The following is a 22590-nucleotide window of genomic DNA, read 5'->3' on the forward strand; positions in this document are numbered from 1 at the left end:
AGCCAGTTCTTTATCCACCGAGTGGCCCACCTGTCAAATTGATGTCTCTCCAATTTAGAGACAAGGATGTCGTGTGGGACAGTGTCAAACGCTTTGCACAAGTCCAGGTAGATGACATCAACTGCTCTACCCCTGTCCATCAGTTCCGTAGCCCCATCATAGAAGGCCACCAGATTGGTCAGGCAGGATTTCCCCTTAGTGAAGCCATGCTGGCTGTCACCAAGCTCCTTGCTGATTTTCATGTGCCTTACCATGCCTTCCAGGAGAATCTGCTCCAAGATTCTGCCAGGCACAGAGGTGAGATGACTGGTCTGTAATTCCCTGGGTCATCCATTTTCCCCTTCTTGAAAATGGGGGTTATATTTCTCTTTTTCCAGTCATCGGGAACTTCACCTGACTGCCATGATTTCTCAAATATCAAGCCAGCGGCTTCGCAACTTCATTCACCAGCTCCTTCAGGACCCGCGGATGGATTTCATCAGGACCCATGGACTTGTGCACATTCAGATTTTTAAGATGGTCTCGAACCAGATCCTCTCCTACAGTGGGCGCAAGGTCTTCATTCTCACAGTCCCTGCATCTGCCTTCCAAGACTTGGGTGCTGTGGTCAGAGCCTTTCCCAGTGAAGACCGAGGCAAAGAAGTCATTCAGAACCTCAGCCTTCTCCAAATCCTGTGTAGCCAGTTCTCCCAAGAGCTTCCTGAGGGGGCCTACATTCTCCCTAGTCTGTTTTTTATTTCCTATGTACCTGTAGAATCCCTTCCTGTTATCCTTAATATCCCTAGCCAAGTTTAATTCTAACTGAGCCTTAGCTTTCCTAACCTGGTCCCTAGCTTCTCGGACAGCATCTGTGTACTCTTTCCAGGCTGCCTGTCCTTGCTTCCACTTATTATAAGCCTCTTTTTTTATTTGAATTTTCCTCAGGAGCTCCTTATCCATCCAAGGAGGTCTCCTGGCCCTCCTGCTGCACTTCCTTCTAGTTGGGATGCAACACTCCTGAGCACAGCAGGTGATCCTTGAATATCAACTAAGAGTCTTGGGCCCACCTGCCCTCCAGGGCTGTATCCCATGGAACCTTCTGAAGCAGGTTCCTGAAGAGGCCAAAGTCTGCTCTCTTGAAGTCCAGGGCAGTGAGCTTGCTGCACGCTCTTCTCACTGTCCTGAGGATCTCAAATTTGAGCATCTCGTGATCGCTGCATCCAAGGCAGTCCTGGAGCGTCACATTTCCAACAAGCCCTTCCCTGTTGGTGAGCACGAGGTCAAGCATGGCACCTCTCCTTGTCGGCTCCTCTATTACTTGCAGAAGGAAGTTGTCTTCTACACAATCGAGGAACCTCCTGGACTGCTTGTGCCGGGCCGTACTGTCCTTCCAACTGATGTCAGGGTGGTTGAAGTCACCCATGAGAACAAGGGCCTGTGAGCGTGAGGCTTTTCCTATCTGTCTATGGAGTGCTTCATCTGCAGGTTCTCCTTGATCAGGCGGTCTGTAACAGATCCCCACAGTAATGTCTCCCATAGCTATATTCCCTTTAACCCTGACCCACAAACTCTCTGTTGACTGCTCACCTGTCCCCAGAGTTCCATACTCTCCAGCCTATCCCTAACATAAAGGGTTAAGAAGTGCTGACTTCTGAACTGAGCAACATAAATGACAGAAGAAACAAGTCTGAAAAGTTAAAACAATGCAAAACAGCAGACAAAAGTACATGTCAGACATACAAGTAAATTACAGCAATACACAAATACCAAAAGGATTTATTTGCTGAACAGTACCTAAATAGCCTACTTAAAACCTGTTTGAGAACAGCCAGATACACTGCTCGTGACCAAGGGAACAAAACTGGAAGTTATCCGAGTTAAGGAGAAAGTAATGCACTGCAGTTATTTGCATTTTGCATTTAAAATTTGCCTTTAGCACACAGTCTTGATAAAATATCAAAACAACTAGTTTTATAATTACCTGTCAAAATCATCATCTTCAAGTTCATCTGCATTTGCCCAGTCTTCATCTTCTTCCAAGTCAACCATCATTGCTAACATTTGAGGAACTGAGAAAGAAAAAAAAACCACAACAAAAATTTTAAGCTCAGGTTGTTTTCTTAAAATAGATGAGAAATACCTCAAATATGTTCTCAAATAACAAGTTCCCTCCTTTCAAAAAAAATAACTGAAGAAAGAGAACTCTTCCTCCAGTAGCAGATAGTCAAGTCTGTCAAACTACATCAGCCACTAATTCACAATGCATTTTCAGAAGAGTATTTTCAGAACGTTCAAATCAAGAGAAAAAATGTTGAGTGTATTTCTTAAAGACCCATAGCTCAATGCACGATTTTTTTTTAAATCACAAAGACTGCAAATGTAAATTACTTAATAAAGTCTAAGTTCCTTGAGAAAAGTTAAAAATAGCATTATATGCTTTAAGAACTCAGATATACTTCATTCATTTTGCTGAAACTCTGACATCACCCTTCAAACATTCACTGATGAAAGAGACTATATTCATGAAAAATGATACTCAACCCTGACAGGATATATTTTGTTAACTGTATGTACAGTGGTCAATTAGCATAAAGTTTTACTTTTATAATAAGCTAATGGTTTAGAACTTGAAATTTCCCCCCATGCAATGTAAAATTTTGGTTTGCATCATGAAAGTATCTTACACATAATAATCCAGCAGTTTTTCTGCTCCTACCTCTGTGGATCTATTCCGTGTGCTCTTCTCACTATAAGTCTTTAAAGAGGCCATTACACAATCTTTATCATAACATTCAACTACTATACAATAAGCAACGCCTATTTTTCCAAGCTGCTCACACTAGAGGAAGAAGTGCAGTGATTTGTCTATTGTAAGCCTGCCTGTTCTTGTGTACTTCAGAAGCCCAAAGGCGGAAAAGTACACACATCTTGCACTTTCAGAGCAAAGTAAGGTGCTCTTAAGTATCCTTTATATTATACTATCTGCTCAGAGCATTTGTTTGAATTCAACATAATTTATGCAAATAAGCTTTATTTTGCCCTGAAAATTAAAGTTTTCGGTCAAAAACTCAACCTTTGAGGTTTAAGAATCTTTTTAGGACAATCTACCACATACCTTGAAGGCAGGCATCATAGTTAAGTGTCCTTTACAGCAACCTACCTCAAAAACTAGAGGAAGCATACAGTAATCCATGCTGCTGCTGAGATAAACTGCAGCTGGTAAGGTGTACTGCAAGTGGTGAATTTCCTAATAACCTTACACTACTGTAACCTACTATACAGGCACAATCCTAGGCAAACTCACCTCATCATACACCTGAACAAATGATAAACTTCTGATGACAGAAGAAAATACTGCTTACTGACAGCATCATGGTGCAAATATCAAGAAAAGATTGAATTATGGATTGATTAGCTTGATGTGGCTATGTGTCTTCAGCCAGAGATTATACTATGTATGCAGAAACCTTCAGAAAGTTTTTATATATGTACCAAGATAACTTAATGGACACTAACTCTCTAACATGATGCCCACATGTCAGAATTCTACTTATTTACTAGTCACTGAAAAGAATTTCCTTAAAAAAAAAAATATAGTAGTATAGCCCAGAAGCTTTTCAGACACAGACACTCATAAGCACATGCATGAAAATGATGCATTGTCACACCTCTGTAATATGGAAGTCAACCACCGTCTACCACAAATGCTATGTGGCTCCAAAAAACGTCAGTGTTCATTGCTACTAACAAGCAAGGCCAAGAACAAACTGTCATCCAAAGCTGCCTGGCCACCACTACATCTAGAACCTGCAAAAGCCTGTGAACATATTGGTTCTCCTTCATGTTTAATATGAAGGTGGCTGCCTGTGAGTGCAGTTTCACAAAGAATTTTTTTTAAATGTAAAGGTCTGCACTGAAGTCTCACTAAGCCCTCAAAGTCTAATTATTGCCAATATACAGATTGCATACAAAGAAGTTTAAGGATAACTAAGCCTGTTTCTTATCATAGCGTGCCATGACTGTTCATTTTCTGGAGACCAAGCAAAACTATAGCCAAAGACAGGCTGCAGCTTTCATTTCTAGGGAAAGAGCAATAAACCATTCTCTTATATTGAACACTGAGCTCAAGGAGCAAAGTTTGAACTCATGGAATTAATGAGCAGACAACTGGTACATAGGATACAGCCTTACTCCTAAATCACCATCATGTTCAGTAAAACCAGCGTAAGATGACAGTTTTGCTTAAGACCCCCTTCTACTTGTGAGGATCAAGTGATCTAGCAACTTCTTAGTTGAATGAAAATAGAAACCATTTTAAACTAAGTCATAAAACCAAAGCAAAAGCAATTTTTTTGCTGCCTTTTAATCATTCTGAATGTAACTGCTTTACTAGTTCTGCAAAATACATGTCTTTCACCTAGTGATTCATTAATATTAAAGAGCAATTTTACAATGGCTTACATACCAAAGGCGTTTCATTCCTGAATGGTACCTTATCTTAATACAAATATTTCATTGCTGAACAGCAGCTAGCAACCCAGTGTAAAAGTAATACATTCTAAAAAGGTATGAGGTACTTCACTACATTGCTTGATCAGATAAGAAGCCTGTCATGATTTGGGGACAGCAAGTGTCAAGTGTTAGCATTCCTAAGAAGCCACAGGACAGAGTATAAAGACAGCATTATAAACATTTTCAAATTTCAAAATACATTGTAAAAGAATTTGTTCTTTACACAACTATTCCACAAATAAGGAAAATTTCTGATTAAGCCAAGCAGATCCAGTTTTCAACTTCCAGTTTCCAGAAGTTTTTAACTTGTTTTAATGGCATGTATACATACAACTTTCCCCAGCCTCAGCACACAAATGAAAAAACAAACAAAACCCAAAAACAAAAAAAACCCAACAAAACAAAAGCAAAACAAACAACACCAAAAAACCAAACAGTTGTCTTTACCAAAGTTTCAGAAAACAAGCAAGAATTTAGACCAACACAAGCATGACAAGGAGGGAAAATAAAAGCAGGCTACACTGCCGTGTCAGTGATCTACAGTGTGCCCTGATCTACTCTCAAAAACAGTGTAAAAGGCACAGAAATATCACTATGCACAGCATTGATGCTGGGGCTGTCCAGAATATTTTTAGTGTCTCAGATAATAATGCACGATTAAAAAAGTGCCTCTCCAAAGAATTTAAAATCCACGTTAAATAGACCAATTATAGACCACCTCTATTTATATAAGCATCTGATTTTTAATTCACAGCTTTAACTCAATACTGAGGCTTAACATGCATGCTGAATTCCTTCAGCCTTCAGTTGCCAGCACCAGAGTATCTGGCCTACATACCAAACTTCAGACATAGAACTTGAGAACTAAATGCATCTTTTCTTCACTAAAAATTTCAAAAGCCAGCAGAAAAACTTGAAAGTAGTGTTTTCCTTGTAAATGCCTAATGAAGAGTCTACCGTATTGTTAGAGTTGCTGGTGGCTGCATGAGCACAGATTAATTTATGAAGAGTCATAATAAGAAGGGGTTTTCTCTATAGGAAAACTCAGTTCGGTGTCACCTGAATTTAACAGCACCAGCAAACTCTGAGTTAGACAGGGTTTTGCCACCAAGTGCAAAAGTCAGTTTAGCACTGTAAAGACAAATTGTTTCAAAGAGAATGAGTAAAATACTTACTGGCTTGTGCAACGATGTTGGTATGCCTCCTCAGCATAGCAGCAGCAGTTTCTGACAAGGTCACAATTACTTCAAGTGCCAACTGACGCTGCATGTTACTGAGGCTGGCATCTGCACACAGCTACAATCCAAAAGATTAGAGCAAATGATTACAACAGAAGTTCTGGGCCATAAAGAGTGATTTATTTAAAAACAAAACCAAAACAAACTAGCCTTACCTTCAGACTTAGTTGCAATGTAGGCTCTAACTGTGGTCGTAAATACTTGGGAACAGAATCTGCAATTTCTACAAGGGATTTCAGGACAGAATCATCATTTTGGTAGCAGGAATCATTAACAGCCTATAAAGGGGTCAGATGAAGATAAGATTAAACAAAAACAAATAATACTATGAATGGGACTACTGTTCTAGAAGAAATCTGATTAAATGTGATTCATTAACATAGCCTCACTTAGCATTAGTAACTAAAGTAGTTGAAGCCTTAGGCTGCAAGAATTGACCAAGAATTTGATAAAACTAATGCTGCTAACAAAGACCTAGCTGAATCTGGCAGATACAAGCAGAATGAAGAAGATAAGGAATAAGGAGACAATTCCAAGAGAATAAAGTAACTTCAGAAGGCCAGCCCAGCAACAGTGAAAACCAGTATGAAATCAAGAGATCACTGATAAGAATTAAGTGATTGAAGATGGGTGGCACATGTATAATTGAGAAGCACGAACTGGGGTAGGAGTCTCTCTGCAGAGGCACCCAGCTAGAGCAGTAACCTGAGAACTAATAAAAAAAACAACCTAATTGGAAGCCTTCATTCAGACTCTACATTTTCCAGTGGGATCCTAGGGTCAGAAAACGCATAAGTCTGTAACAGCTACAAAGGGATAATATGCAGGGTTGAAAATGACAAGTTTTCTACAGTAAGTTATGACTCACAATGTTATAAGCCATCAATTTTGGCCCATTATTAGTTTAAATCTAATACAATAGACAGATATTCAAAGAATTATGGTCAGACATCAGAGGCACCAACGTGCAAAAACACACACTACGTTTTGACAAGCATAACTTCAAAAGCCATTTTAAGTTAAGAAAAATTCCTCAAACTAACTGCTCAAAAGGAGGAAAATGAGTAACTTCTTTCCCCCCCCCGTTACATGACAACATCTTAGAATAGCTTAAGCTTACAAACACCTGACAACTCTGGAAAGCCAACAAATTAAAGCAGACCTTTCAGGCTTCACTCACAGGACACAGGAAAGAAAAAAAGAAATCAAGGTTTTTGCAAGTATCCTTCCTACACCCATAGCTACATTCTGAAAAGTAATTTAAAACTTACTTTTTAAGTGATCAAGTTGAAACATCAGTACCAAAACTGCACAGCGTTATTCAAAGGTGCTAAAACTCTTCTGGAAGTAGCACGCAAAACCCAAAATTCCAAACAAAAAAAAAAACAACCAACCCCCCCCCCCCCCCAGCCAACCCAGTCTTTAAACAGACTTTGGGGGTTTTGAGAGGAATTTTCATTAGCTAAGCATTCAATGTCTTCCTAATGTAGAAACATCTGTTGAAGAGTTACGTGTTTTTCTTAATACTTAAGTCTAGGATCCAACACTTTTGATAATGCCACTCAAACAGCCCACACTTTCAACACAGAAGCAGCATTTTCTAATATCAGAAATGTTCTGTGAGGGGAAAATATATTTATCTTGGTTAAGGCCTTTTGTACTAATAGTTACCGCTCATCCTCTGATTTTGGAAGAGAATAATATAATCCTTACTAGAAGTTCCTGTAAAACTCCTTATTTTATACCCATTTCACCTCTGACAGGTTTTTAAAGCTAGTTTTCTGAAGAAAGAAGTTCAAAGTGCACAGTGAGCCCTAAAAGGCAGAAGCACTTTTCTGTAGTAACCAGCAACCACAGAAGTAAGCTGAAGTTCCAGCTGCTTTTACCTCCACTACAAGATAAATCTCTTGCATCTCAAAGTTCCAAGTATTAATACTGGAAGTTCAATTTTCACCATAACCATTACATATTTTACTGAAAGAACTGAATTGCCAAATCAGACTTTTAGCATTTTTACCACGCCAACATTTCAAAATTAACTTCAACAGCAACAAAAAAAGCATCCAACTGTTTCCAAAGGTCACTCACCACTATTCTAGCACATCCCATCTCCTATTTATAAACTCAGATCTTCATATCAATCTTGCATTACCACAGCCAGAAAATCTAGTCCTTCTTGCAATAAGTACTTAAAAAAGACAGACTTCATATCACAGTTCTGTGCTGTGTACTTGCAAAATGAAGCTTGAAAATGCAAGCCAAGCACATGTGTTTTTACAGCCTAAAATAGTAGCACTGAAACTTACAGGACACAAAGTGGGCTACCAGTCTGAAGTCTAAAAACAGCATACTATTCAACTGCCAAACCTAAAGACAAATGGCATGCCCACCCCAAACCCTGCTTCACTCCCACTCATGCAGCACTCAGTAGCCAAAGTCCTCTCAACCAGCTACAATTTTTGAACAATACTGTTATTGCCAAAGTTACAGACAGGGCCTAACCACCAAACAGTGACCTCAGTATCAAAATACTTCTTGTACACACTACAGAACATTTTCAAGTTCAGCTAATTTTAATAAATTCCCCTCAGTTTGCATTTAAGATCAAGTAGAATTCTATCAATTGCAGAAGCCAGCAAACTTGGCACAGTATTTCTTCAGCTTGCCATAAAGCACACACAGACAAGGTTTACAGTTTACACTGTCAACAGGGACTTGCTGTACTGACTACAGCAAGCAGTCAGCCTTTAACTTGAATTTAGCCTAATTTAAAATTGCCAAAAGCTCACTACCACTGTTATCACAGGTACTTTGTTATTTTGACTTTTTCTTGATACACAAACCACTTCCATCTCTAGTTTGGTTTACAATAAGCTTCCCCTCGAGAGTAAACAATTTTATATTAGAATTCCAACTTCACTCAAATTCATCCATCCTAAAAAAGATCTAATCCAGCTTCAGAAATGGCATGAAGCTTAAAATGGCATTTTGTTTGCCATTTCCTAGTTTATCAAACTACAAAGATCATTTGTCTAGACTGTTGTTCTTACTCTAACAATCTTTATTCAGAAAATTCTACACTGTTCCCTAAAATGAACAGATACAGGATATTATGGGTCAATGAACTTCCCAAATACTGATTACTTGAAGTCTCATGGTTAATTTAAAAGCTGTAAGATTTTGAGTTAGGTAACTCAAAACACCTAGGTAACACTGTGTAAATTAATCAGCATTAAACTATGTACCTTAAAACACTATCAACTGGCTTGTATTTATGAGATTCCATATCAGTTTCCAGTTTATCTTGCTGGTGGACTGAAGCCAGGTTAATTAAGATACAGTTAATCCAGGTCTCAACAAAAACTCATATGCTACACAAATTTGCAGATCAGTAATTTGTTTGGATACCATCAGACAGTAATAAACACATCGTTATTTGTGTGGTTTCTTACCTGCAAGATTCCAGGTAGCAAGTCTGCAAAATGTTTAAGCAGGGGAAGATTGTGCTCATTAGCAAGTACAAATGCAGCTGCAGCTCTAGCAGACAGAGTCTTGATCTAGAAGACAGGATTAGAGAAAAAACTATGAAGACCTGGTAATGAAACATGCCTTTATTTTCTTCTAATATTAGGCCTATTATTTGACTACATTTTGTATTATCATTTCCCTTTTACACTTTTCTAATAGATATACCAATTAGTTTTTAACATGGATTTTACATCTTGCTTCAAATTAAGGTAAAGCAGTAATGAACATCTTCAGGATGTCTTATATGATATAAAAATGTTTATCGTATTATGAGGTGGCAAGTATTCCCTAGTTTTGTTTGCATTTGGTTTTTGGTTTGGGTTTTTTTGTGGTAAAAACTATTGTTTTCAACTTCCCTCCCTATTTCAAATGTGTATGCAAGTGTCAAAGTCCCATTTTTCAAGAAGTGTGATCTAAGCGTTCAAAACATGCTTCTTTAAAGGCATGACTTGTGGTACTTTAGAAAATGTTATTCAGTTGACTTTCAAAGGTCAGAAAAAATAATCCACGGGGGAGCAACAAACTGAACCCATATACCACAGCAGGGTTTCCTATCCTTGCCCAGCATTTTCCACAAAAAGAGAAACATTTTCAAAGTACAATTCTTAGCACAAATCAATAAATCTGAAGCCTTCCAGAAGAGGCTTGCTAATATAACCTCTTACAGGGAAACACAGACAGTTCAAGGAGCTGTTGCATATTCAGTTTGGAGACGTACCGTATGGATACTATGTGTGGAGATACTACGTGTTTATACTGTTAAACATAAAGGCCAGAAAGAAAGCTTAACAAGGAGTTTCTGACCCCTCAATGTTGCTAGCTAAAACCCCCGTCTCTGCTTTGGCCCACTACAATTAGATTTCTCAAAGCATAACTACTAGGGAAGAATCTGGGCCTAAGCAGTGCAGACAGAAGCTAGCCAGTAAGCTTTAAGACCATAAAAAGGTTTGACCCTTTTGTTTTGCAGTAGGCATTATCAAAACTCTAGCTGTACATCAGTTTCAGGTAATGCCATTCTCTGGTTGAAATCTGTGGTTTAATCTTCGTATTTGAGACTACTACACAAAGTTCCTATGCTCAGGACATAGTAGGAAAACAAGCAGAGGTCTTACTGATGGATGCTCTTGATCTTGCATACACTGAACCAGCATTCTCTTAATGACCTCCAAATAGTGTTGCTGCTGATTGCCAAAAACCCCAGGAAAATTCCTAAGGATAAGACAGGACAAAAACATTAATAAAAATTCACAGTTTTAACCTTATTTTAAGCTTATCCATTGTTTAAACTACAGATTATAACTGTACATGTAAGGGTTAAATAAACCAAAATACCTCAGAATAAATGAAAAATACACGATTGCTTGTTAATTCAGTTGTGGCAGTTTTTCTTACATTTTTACAGCCATGATTTGTCTAACCTGAAAAGATGTAGCAAAGCCTGAAGGCTTACCAGAAAATATGTAGAGCAGCCTCACGCAGACCCACATTCTGAGAGCTGACAGAGTCAAATAAGAATTTCAGAACTTCTGGCCACTGGTTGTTGCCATCTTCATCTAGATGAAACAACAAAATTTTAGGATAAGCAAACTTAAGAGTGGTTAGATCTCAACTGTGTAGGGCAACCAGTCATCACTACTGGAGTTAATTAAAAAACTCCAAAACCCTGAATATGTGCCCAAGTCACAGTGTCAAGAAGCACTCAGAAACAGACGATGTCTATTTCCTGTTACGAAACAGGCCTCAAGAAAGAAACTGATGCAGATGTTCAGCATGACATTCATGAGAATTTTAACAAAATTGGATTTCTAAATCTTAATAGAATCTCACCTAAACTCAAGCCATTTAAAACACAGAGTTAAGGAATCTTATTTGTATCTGATCAAGGATAATGTGAACAAGTATTTAAACCATGAAATCAGTTAGTACATCATGCACAAATGTCTACAGAAGACCAGAGAACAAGAAATAAAAATACAGGTACTATCAATACATAGGCATTTTACCACAATACCAGCTTATATAAAGTACCTATTAAATTCCTGGCCAATTCAGCAACTATGTCACAGATTTTTTTTCTCATACTGGACTGTGTTTCCAACTGAATAATCAAGAGCAATCCACTTTTGATAGAGGTCTGATCGTCAGGTGAAAGAGCTGGATAAACTTCTTCAAAAGCAGAAGACAAAAGACGACGTAGAAGGACAGCTGCCATTTGTCTAGCCTATTGAATAAGAAAAGTATGTTAGAAGTGTTTTGATATGATAATCCTGATCTTATGAGGAAAGATGATCAACACCATGCTTCCAAATGACCAGTTTTCTCTGTGTAGAATTGTTGGGTGAATGAAGTACCTCTCAAGCAACAACAGATGACAATTACAATAGTAAGTAAAAACATAGTACAGAAACATGACCTCATGATCATGTTTCTGACAATTACAGCTCTTCAAAGAAATAATCACGAAATCCACCGAGATATTCAGTTTTTTCCTAGAGATGAACCTTGGACATATTTTGTGGCAAGGTAAGGATATAGCTGCACTATTGAAAGATAGTTTGAAGCATGACTTCTTTCTATTTTAAATGACCTGCTGAGATAATTATAATCCAGATGGGTTTTTCTGGATTAACAAGTGACTTAATGGGACGGACTTGTCAGAAAATTAACCTGTAAACCCTCCTTCACTTTCTCAACCAAACTCCAAGTTAGACTTTTGCAAATAAAATTTTACTCTGACCAAAAAAAAAAACACACAACAAAAACAACAAACAAACAAAAAAACAAAACCAAAAACAAGGCTTTTAGCCATTTGCAGACCTATGATGAAAGAATCTTCTTCAAGCTTCAATAAGCATAGGAACCTCAATACCACACGGCAATCTTCTATGCTTCTTGCTTGCATAAAGCAACTCCACAACAGTGTAATTTACGTATCTGCATTTATTTACAAATACACAAGAACCAGAAGCAAAGAGCATGGCTGAGTAATTTAAAATGAATAGATAAAGGCAAGGACACATGAAGCACTGAATAACTTCATAAATAGGATGGTTCAGTAATCAGTGTTTCTAGAAAGACAAATTAAAAACCATCCCCAAAGTTCTGAAGTTTAACATATATAACAAAACCTTACACATGTCAAATCCTCTCAAAAAAACCCACTCCAATGTAACATGCACTCTTTTATTTTTCCGCTAAGATATCCTTATTTAATGTGTACTTGAACGAAAAAGTTTCATTTACAACAGCCTGTGGAATTAGAAAGTATTCAGTGACCATCAGAACTTACAAAGTCTGATTTCCAAAGATCTCTCACCTATATTGCTGCAGCATAATCTACAGATAAGAACACAAACTGCCTCTAAGTCTCAGCTGCTAATGTACCCTGTAAAAATTGGGTATTGCTAGAACATCCCCCAAGATACAATTCCTTTTTATGTTCTACAGTCTTGAAACTCACTGTGCTTTCTTCCAATCTAGCCAGCTCTCTCCTATCCAGCTAAAGAGCAGTGTATGCAAAGACAAAGCACCTCTATACTAGCTGAAGGGAAAGACTAGAACTGGACTATACTCTAGATCATTTCTTATCTCCTTAACAGCTCCAGTGTGGACCAAAGCCACTATGTACGATCAGTAGATCTAAGACAGATGAACAAAGAGGATCACAGTCATCAGTTGTGCAGTAGCTCCCATTGTAAGCCAAAGTTCTCCAGGAACAGGTCATCACATGGGGAATGTGACTTAGGAAGGAGAAAGATTCTTTCTCCGCTGCCTCTGGGAATCCCACTAACAATGTATCCAAGCACCTTAATGGCAACACAATATAATGGAGTCTTTCCTTCTCCCACCTCTGGAAGGACTGATATTGTGAAAGATTAAATTTCTCCTTGTTAGTATGGTGAGCTTACACAGGAAAAACCATGAATGTGGAGCAAGTTTGCTGGGACTAAACACGGCAAATTTCAATGCAGTGTCTTCCCTTAATCAGGGCATTGTGTTTCTGTGCATAATGTCCAACATCTGATAATGACCAAAACCTCACATTGTATTTATTCCTTTCCTGAAGTAATAATAGGTGGCCAGACAGAGAATAAAGCTTATGCTCATAAAGCACACAGTCTCAAAGATAAGAATTCCCCCTCTGAAGAGTTAAAAATATTAGAAGACTGACAAACACAGACTGATTGCAAAGTAAAAACACAAGTAACAAGGAATACAGAAAGACCCAAGACCAGCATTACATAAATTAGGTCCTGGTTATAGTTACTGGCTTAGAAAAGAATTCCCCAATTCCCTAAAGCAAATTCAAACGTTTGAAGGAGTGGCAAAGAAGCAATTGACTTCTAATAATAAATGGCATATTTTCCTCAGCAGATATCCACCTATATATGAAAATAATCGCTGCCAATTTAATTATGATGAACACGGCTGGATTAATGTCAGCTCTGAGGCTGTTTACTCTGCTTTAAGGAAGAAAGTATGTATTTTTCACACACACCAAAAGTTCTTTCATATTTAATTATTGCAAGATATGTACCCAAACAAGCATTTTAAAATTCTGTGGCTTAGTAGCTATAGCTTTTAATGAGAACAAGAACAATATAAAGTGTACATCCCAAAAGAGGAACTTCCAATGAAGCATTAAAAAAGCAGAATTTTCTCCTACCACTGGGTTCTTCTGCATCTCTAAATTACTGAGGTGCTCACATACAGTTGGAATGTCAAAGTTATTAACATAAGAAGCAGTCATAATTCTCAAATTTCAACATACCGCTTCTTATTAATAGAATTCAGTGCTATAAAAATGTTCTAGGGCTTTACAGATGATGGAACCAAGGCACAAAAAGACAACCAACTTGCAGGGCAAGCATAAGAATTATGAACAGAAATCTGGGACACCATGCTCTCCACTGGCATTCAAAGTGTCCAGGTAATCCCACATACTTTGCAAGCAAAAGTCTATCTCATGTACTACAGTCAGTGATTTTATTTTAGGTCCTCAAGGAGGAAAACATGCATGGATGGAAGCAATCAATATTTAGGACACAGTCCAAAGATGGACTTGCACAACCTCATTTAGGGATCCAGCCCCATGCGGAATTCAAAGCACGCAGCGTCTAAGGTCCTGCATACTTAAAGGCAGAGCTTTCGTGCCTCACAAGTACATGGGCTGCCTGCCTTCCCCTCCAAATGCTGAACAGGAAGTTGCCCACAGCAGTAGTTTTCAGACTAAGAAATGCAACCCCTTCATGTGACAATATGGAGAGGAGGAAGGGAAAGGCCAGAGCCCTCTAAGAGGGCTGTGAGTACAGCAGAAACACAGTTTTACACAGCACTTGTTATTGTATTTCACAGGGCTCAAAACTAGTCAATTGAAAATTAGAATGCAATTTGAAACTGCCAAACTAGAGTTAACTGGGAAGAAAATACATGCAAGAGAAAATGCAGAACTTCTGTTCCTTTCTAAGATTTAGGCGGTAAATCAAAACTGCAAAGGAACAGCCTCTAACACCTGAGAAGCCTCCAAAGAATAAAAATCAGCAAATATAAATTGTGAATATGTACCATCTTTTTCCACAACCCTTTAAAATGCAGTTGCATAGGAAGAAGTAGAATCCTAACTTTGTAACAGTGAGACTACGTGTTCAGAAAGTTGGAAACCTGGGCTCAAGCCCCTCTTCAGCCTGAGGTGTACAAATCATCTGTCATATCATCTGGCACAGAAGTGTTCTCACTGCTAAATCAGACACTTCACTTCTGTGAACAGTGTTACCCTGCTATCAGGAAAATATGAAATGAGAAGAGAGGGAAAAGGTGATTATTTCCACAGTTTAAGTATTTGGTTAGGAGAAAACCTGTTATACAGTTAAAGAGTTATTTCTGATCTAGCTTAATATTATTTTTTCTCAATGTCAAATGTAAGGGGTCCCGGAAGTAGGATCTGAATCCCTGTTTCTCTATTTAAATGCCAAAGCTACTAGGTTGCAGAGTCAGGATTCCCCCAACTGCTGTCCAAGTAGTCCTAAGAATCTTGTACTCTCTACAACACATCCCAGGATGGAGTACTTTCTTCAGCCTGATTTTCTCATGAGGGGGTAAAGCAATACAGAGGTTTCAGGATGAAGGAGGATCTGAACCCAGCTTCCCCCATTGCCTGGGCAAGGGATCTTTAAAGTTCTAAGTCTTCTTCCAGCAGCCTGTGTTTAGTGGTGTCTGTACATTCAGCATGCTCAGAGGCCTCATAACAGGCCCAAACCCTTGTCCCCTGATGACATATGCACTATTCCTCCCAACATCTGGATTTACATAAAACATATGCTGACACAAAACCATACCTGTTGACAGCAGCACCATACTGAACACCGAGAATGATTTCCTGCATGTTAATTTGCAATGCTTAGCTGTAACATAGCTATGACTTCACTAGATGGCTCTATTTACGTACTACGTGTTTGGATTTACAGGGAAGAGAGGTTGTTTGCAGGTTTTATTTGGATATTTATTAGGATATTTTTTGAGTCCAGCACCTAGTGTCTTCTTGAGTTATGAGCTAACATTTAAACTTCTTTGATTTATCCACTGGCGGAGTTAAATGAAAAGTTATCCTACAAATGTTAACCTCTGTTGTCTCGTTAAGAGTAACTTCTACAGGTGAAAAGTTCCTTTGCACTTGAGTTAAATTGGAATCCAACTCATTGGCCAGATTCTGAATAAGTTGTAGACTGGGCTATTTCCTTAACTGATGTAATGGGAATAAAATAATTAAATACATGGAACGAATATTTATTTACACAAGCATGAGTTGTCACCTCAGACTTACCACATGTATTCAAAACAGAAGCACGTGCAATGCAGGGCACAGTTATCTGATTATCATGTATGACATTCTGATGAAAAAAGGGCAGTGGCAGACCTTAACTTTTTTATGGCAAATTTAAATACAGGAGAAACTACTCAATAGCCTTTTATCATTTGAAACCCCTCACAGGGGCAGGAAGGAAAACTACATAGCTCTTATGCAACCAGTTGCTAGTATAATACTAAAGGATTCTGTTAGAAGAAAATTTCTTTGCAGGTAGATAAGCATCAGTATTAGCAAGCTAGTACTTACTGAGCACTAAAAAGCAAAGAGCATCTACTCTAAATCGAACACCATCTAAGAGAAGAGAGAGTTATCCAGAGAGAACAGCACATTTACACGCTCCTTAGAATACTGTTCATAAATTCTATATGCTACATCTTTCTGATGTTTTCAAATCTAGAGTTTTACTGGACAACAGATGTTTTTACTTTTAAGTGACTCAAGCTTGTAATATCTTGAAAGTTTAGTAGTTCTTCAACTCCGCATTTCCAAGTGAATAATAGTTTTACTAATAAATACTATACCTGATTGCAAAGTATGCTAGCTTTTACAAAATTAAGGAATAACTAAAAGGTACACTTACTGTATGCCCGCAGAAAAACTGCATATAGTGCTTAAACTGCTCTCCATACATTCTGTAACACTGCTTGATGACTTAATGAGTGCATCCTCCCCAAACAGGACAAAATACAAAAGCCGTCTGCAAAACAACTGCTACCTTATTTTGCCCTCAGTTCTCATTTCAGAAGCACAAGATGCGTCAGATTATATACAAGCTTAACATATTGAGGCACAAGATCCCAAAATGCAAAATATTCCTCAACTGCAACTTGAAGGAACAGCACAGTAACAGTCATATATTAGTTACTCATTTTAAGGAAAGAAACCATGAAAAACACAACCAGAAAACGATGGGCATCTGGGCAGTCATTTATGAAAGACTACATCTGAAACTAAGTATCCTCCATCAAAAAGTCTCAGCTACTAAACTTCACATGCACCAAACTAGATCAGTGGTTCCTCTACAAACGTAAATTAAGGTGACTCAGTTAATGCCCAGCTCGTTTATTTATCCCCAAATGACCAGCACTGATCTCTTGCCCCGCTTTTCCAAATTCTCTTGAAAAAAATGCAAGATTCAAAGATTATTGAGACATACCTCCTCAGCAGCAGCAGTATTCCTGATTGCTTGTAGGAGAAATGTGATCTTAGATTGACCTGGAATATTCTCATATGTCTCCTGCATAAAAAGAGATGCATCTTATTGTAAACAATTACTAGAAAGCATGTGTTAAGCACTAACATGAATTGACTTTCCTTTTAAAACAACTTCAGTATCCATACAGTTAATAGAAAAATAACAGAGAAAAAAAAAAATAAACCTAACAAAATTATCTGACCTGTTTTAAAATCATGAGTAAAGTTTTCGTTACCTAGTAAGACCTGATACATTGGAATGCACTATATATGCACTACTGACCACTGACAAGATGAGTTAAGAAACAGAATCACAGAATGGTTTGGGTTGGAAAGGATCTTAAGATCACCTAGTTCCAGCCCTCCTGCTGTGAGCAGGGACCCCTCTCACTAGACCATGTCACTCAAGCCCTGTCCAGCCTGGCCTTAACACTGCCAGGGATGGAGCATTCACAACTTCCTTGGAAAGCCTGTTCCAGTGTCTCACCACTCTCATAGTTAAGGATTTCCTCCTTACATTCAGGTAATGTAATGAGACTTACATTCAGTCTGAATCTCCCGTTTAAATTTGAAATACAACATATGAGGAACACACATCCTCCTGAGAAACCATCGTAGCTTCTATCACATAGAAGCATTAAGACCTTTGGAAGCCTGAAACTGAATTATGACCAACAGGTTAATAAACACCGACAAATGTATAGGCCAAAAAGAGTGTTTAGTACTTTTTTTTTAACCCTTTACAGAAGTTCAGTTACACTGCCTTACACACTTCTGCTATGCAGTACACTTGCTATGGCTTTGTAAATTAGATTGTTATTTAGAAGGTAGAGTGAACACAGAGCAAAATACCTTTTCCTATCCAAAACATGGCATGTGTGAGCATTTTAAAACTATAAATACTTGTTTCTAATATGCAAAGCCTATGTAGGTAACAGCAAGCTGAAGAGCAACCACTTGAAACATTCAGAAATAGTTCTATAGTTACTGATTCTGAAAGAGTTATTTTTTGTGAATACAGTCTTGAAGATAAATTACTCCACCCTCCAAATATTCACTATCCCATCCTCAAGGAACAAGCCTACTATCATTTAAACAGTTCCATGCCTGTCTACTTCACATTCTTACCATTTTAGCAGCACTTTCCAATATTCTATCAAATTTACACACCTTGCAAATACACCTGCTTCTTTCAATAAAGTGGTTTCTCCATCACACACTTAACGTTAGACATCATCTTCTTCTACCTTCTGTCCGTTTCCTAGTAGGCCTTGTTCATGGAGTCAGTTCTTACTTCATATTCCCTCTAGTTACTAACGTATGCTCACAGTCCACGAGATTCTGAATCCCCAATGAATCCCTGCATTTAATCTAATAATTTCATGAAGACTGCAAAATTAAATGAGGTTTAGGGTCAGAACAGAAAATCTTCTCAGCTTCACCATTTCCATGAATGTATGTATTTATATTGTACTATTACCTACAGATATAAAGACATATACAGAAACAAGAAGGTTCCTTAAAGGCCTAGCATGGACCTGAAGCTATGATTCTGTGGACAACTGAAGCACTGTAAAAGCTGGCTTCTCTCATGCCAATTCTGGTAATAGTGAAATTCCGAGTTGTTTAGACTCACTAGAAATGGCAGTAACCTATTTGTTCACTGACATAGATTCTGTCAGTTCAGTAAACCAGATTCAGAGATGTTAAAGAGCACTAGGGCAAGTTAGGCAAAAGGAACACATGGCCAAGACCAGAACCTTCCCCCTGTGCTGGTGGAGGATTACTTTGCTGGCTTCTCCCACCTTACTACTACCCTTGGCTACAACCCTAACTATATATCCTGCTGCATCTTCACTCTATTCTTTTAGCTCACTATTAGTTCCCCAGCTACCTTATCCAGAGGTACAAATTTCTCACACAGCATGACCAACTTCCAAAATACATGCAAGCAAATATCCATTATCTACTCTTAGTACTCATGTTATTCTAAACTTGAGAAATGTATATTAAAAAAGGAGCACAAAATCACCAAGACAAGTTTCTTTATCAGAAGGTAAGAGAAAGACAGACTTTTAAAGTGAACAAAGTTCCAGTATTTTTAATGGGAGATAATATGAACTAACCAGGTTTCAGCAAGCTGGTCAGAGTAAGTTATGAGTGTGCTAACGCATACATAGTTCCATATACATAAATACTTAAATAAAAGCAGGTTTTAAGTGACTGGACTATCCTCCCCACCTTTTTCTTTTTTTTTTTTTTTTTTTTACAGCTTTCACTACACCCCCACTCAAACAGGGTATGACTCTATATGTCCATCAAGTCTAGTGTTCAACAGAACATCCCTCATCCTAATTTCTGTCACCAGACCTATTAGAAATAACCCAAGTCTGTCTCCTTCAGTTCCTGTCCATCCATTTCTCTTTCTCACTGGCTTTCATTAGACACAAATTAAAACCTGCTATTCAATCTACCTGCAGTGATTTGAATCCCTGTGGTATTCAACATTGCTTTCTGACAGTAAGTACACTATAAAAAAACGAATGGACTACACAGATGCTTAAGATCAAATGAGTATGGTTTTAGCAAGCAGATTGTTCTTCACAGTTGAAGAATGAGAGACAACTAGCATAACCTGAAAAAAAATGGGTAGAGTTTCAGACCCTTTGCCCTAAGAAGCCAATCAAGCAGGAGCGGGTTGCTCAGAGAGCTTGTGCAGCCTCTGTTCTTGGAGGTTTCCAAGACCCAGCAGGACAAAGCCTCAAGTGACCTGGTCTGACCTGATAGCTGACACTCCTTTGAGCAGGATATTGCACTACAGACCTCCTGAGGACCCTTCCACTCTGAATGGTCCTAAACCATAAAAAGATTTGCAATACACCTTGGAAATATGCAAAAATCAATGCCAGATTCAGTGTAGCTAAATAAGTAAAAGTTACACTACTCGCTTGTACTTGTATACAAAATCAATGTACTTGAAAAATCTGGTAATCTATCATGACAATTAAGCTTTCTTATTCTAACTGACCACAGTGCATATGTAGCTACGAAGATAAAAAAAAAACCCCAAACTCTGCTCCAAACAGGTTTCTGACCAGCTGTAATAATCTTAAGTTTCAGATTTCTTTTCCAAGAATGTTTTCTTTCACAGACATTATGACATAGCTAATAAATTTACTTTGTCATGATTTTAATAAAGTCCAAAAAGTTACAAGAAATGTTCTTCTGTTACATGCAGGCAGTTGAGAAGAGAAAGAAACTCAGCTCCCAGGGAATGGCCTCTGTTATAGTTCTATGTTCAGGAATGTGGGAATAATTCTTGCTGCTTCTCTAGAAAGCATCTGTGGTAATCAATATTTAACTTTACTAGCTTTCTACAAATGTATGTCTCCCCTCCTTCTCATTCCCAAATTATATTTTAGACATTTTCACTGCACCATCAGGAACAACGCTTTTTATTCTTCGCCAAACAATGCGCTGAACTCTGCTGACCGCTGAAGTGATGAGAGCGATAAAAGACCCATGCAGTGGGAATCCATGCTAAACCTAGACGCTAGTATTTAATTCAATGGGAGAGATTCCCCACTAGGCTTGACAATGGAGTCTTAAGCATGACAGAGAGAAAGAATTAACGTGGCTTAGCCATCACAAAGCATTTCAGCTGAAATAACACATCTGAAAAGTTTTGCTGATAACAGAGAAGCTCAGTACATTGAAAACGCGTCTTTTGGTGAAATATTTCTTAGCTGACGAAACACTTGAATACACGTAAGTTCAAAACCAAGCTATTGGCTGGCAACAGAAGAAAACCTCGGCGGGCCGGGGGAAGGCTGCGGCCCCACTCCTGCCCCAGCCGGCAACATGCCCCCGGGGTAGCACAAACCCTCTGCGAGGACCACTTCGGGAAGAGGCTACACGTGCAGCCGTCCACCGGGGACAGGCCGAGCGCTTCAATCACGTTCCTCCAAGCTCCGCACCCACGGAGGGCAGACACCCCCCTCACCCCTCCCGAGCCAGCGAGGACCGGCCCCGCTACCCGCCTGAACTCCCCCCTTCCCAGCGGAGCCGGGGCTGCGCTCAGTCACGCCGGTCAGCCAGGACAGAGCCAGCCTAGGCCCTGTCTCGCCAGGGGAAATCGCTGAAAGCAGCCCCCGGGGCCCTGCACCGCAAGGAGCGCGGGACCGGAGCGGCCGGGCGGTGCCAGACACGCCGGAGGAGGGGAAGCGCGACCCCTCAGGCCCTCCCGCGGGTCAGCGGCCGGAGCACTCGCCAACGACTGCAATAGCCCCCGGTGAGGAGAATCGCCCATCTGCTCCCCGGAGAGCCGGCGCCGACGGGCGGTGGCAGGCCCCGGCCACCCCGGCAGCAGCTAATGCCGCTGCTCACACGTGGGGCTTTGCCGGCCCCGCCGCCTCCCTACCCCCCTCCGCCCGTAAACCTTCTTCCTTCCTCCCTCCCCCCGGTAAGGTCCGGAGGTCTGACAGGCCGGCTTGTCGGCCAGGGCCGTCGCGAGGCGGAGCAGTTACCTCAGCCTGTTTGCGGACCGCATTGTCTGGGCTGAGCAGGTTACCCAGAAGAAGGTAGAACTGCTCCTGCTCCGCCGCCGCCATTGCTGCGAAAGGAAAAGAGAGAGAGGCAGGCCGGCCGGGCGGGGACAGGGAGGCGGGGAGGGGGAATGCCGGCCCCCCCGCCCGCCGACTGAGAGAGAGAGAGGGCGGAACCACCGCCGCGCTCCGCTCCCGGCTCTCGGCCCTGGGGCTGGCTGAGCCGGCCGTGCTCGCGAGCCCGCCCATTGGCTGCGGCGCACGGAGCCTCGCCCCTGATTCGCTGGTCTTCCCTGTGACGTCCTGGAGACTCGGGGCCAGGGTCGGGAGAGGGGGAGCGGAGAGCGACTGTACAACCATCCCTGAATGGCAGTTCGTCTCCTCCTGCCTCATTGGTGCACCTCCGGGACGGAGGCGGGGAAGCGCCGCGAAAGGCATCCTCATTGGTGGGTGGCTGTGGCAATCTCGGCAGGCTGTGTCAGAGGCGCGGTCGGGTGGCGTGGGGAAGGAGGGGCTGTGCCGGGATTGCCGGGCTGCGGCAGGGCGGCGGGGGAACGGGAAGGGAAAGCGCGGGAGATCGTGAGGCGTCTGCCGCCGCCGGCACGCCCCGCACCTTTCCCGCTCCTCCTCGCTGAATGCAGGGACCCGACGTCGTGACCCAACCGGAGCCGAGCTGCTGGGCGGCTGTGTGTGGGGGGTGTGAGCTGTCTTGGGTTTGCGGGAGAAACCG

The 22590-nt window shown here is 40.3% G+C and overlaps 1 protein-coding gene across 1 annotated transcript in view; it reads right to left on the reverse strand.

Annotated features, from left to right (window-relative positions):
• The window catches only part of IPO5 (importin 5), a 44644-nt gene extending 22331 nt beyond the window's left edge, over nt 1-22313 (reverse strand). Inside the window, exons 1-9 of the mRNA XM_061476310.1 lie at nt 21843-22313; nt 17279-17359; nt 11286-11478; nt 10708-10810; nt 10370-10466; nt 9182-9286; nt 5885-6007; nt 5667-5787; nt 1961-2048 (exon numbers count right to left, since the gene is read on the reverse strand). Of these exons, the coding sequence (XP_061332294.1) occupies nt 1961-2048; nt 5667-5787; nt 5885-6007; nt 9182-9286; nt 10370-10466; nt 10708-10810; nt 11286-11478; nt 17279-17359; nt 21843-22304 (1373 nt within the window). The 5' untranslated portion in view covers nt 22305-22313. The remainder of the gene's footprint in view (nt 1-1960; nt 2049-5666; nt 5788-5884; nt 6008-9181; nt 9287-10369; nt 10467-10707; nt 10811-11285; nt 11479-17278; nt 17360-21842) is intronic.
• Between the last annotated feature and the right edge of the window lie 277 nt (nt 22314-22590).

This window comes from Pezoporus flaviventris, unplaced genomic scaffold (genome assembly GCF_033815535.1).
Source record: "Pezoporus flaviventris isolate CSIRO_AGI_PZ_B2104156 unplaced genomic scaffold, CSIRO_AGI_Pfla_v1 ptg000095l, whole genome shotgun sequence".
In the NCBI taxonomy this organism is placed as follows: Eukaryota; Metazoa; Chordata; class Aves; order Psittaciformes; family Psittacidae; genus Pezoporus; species Pezoporus flaviventris.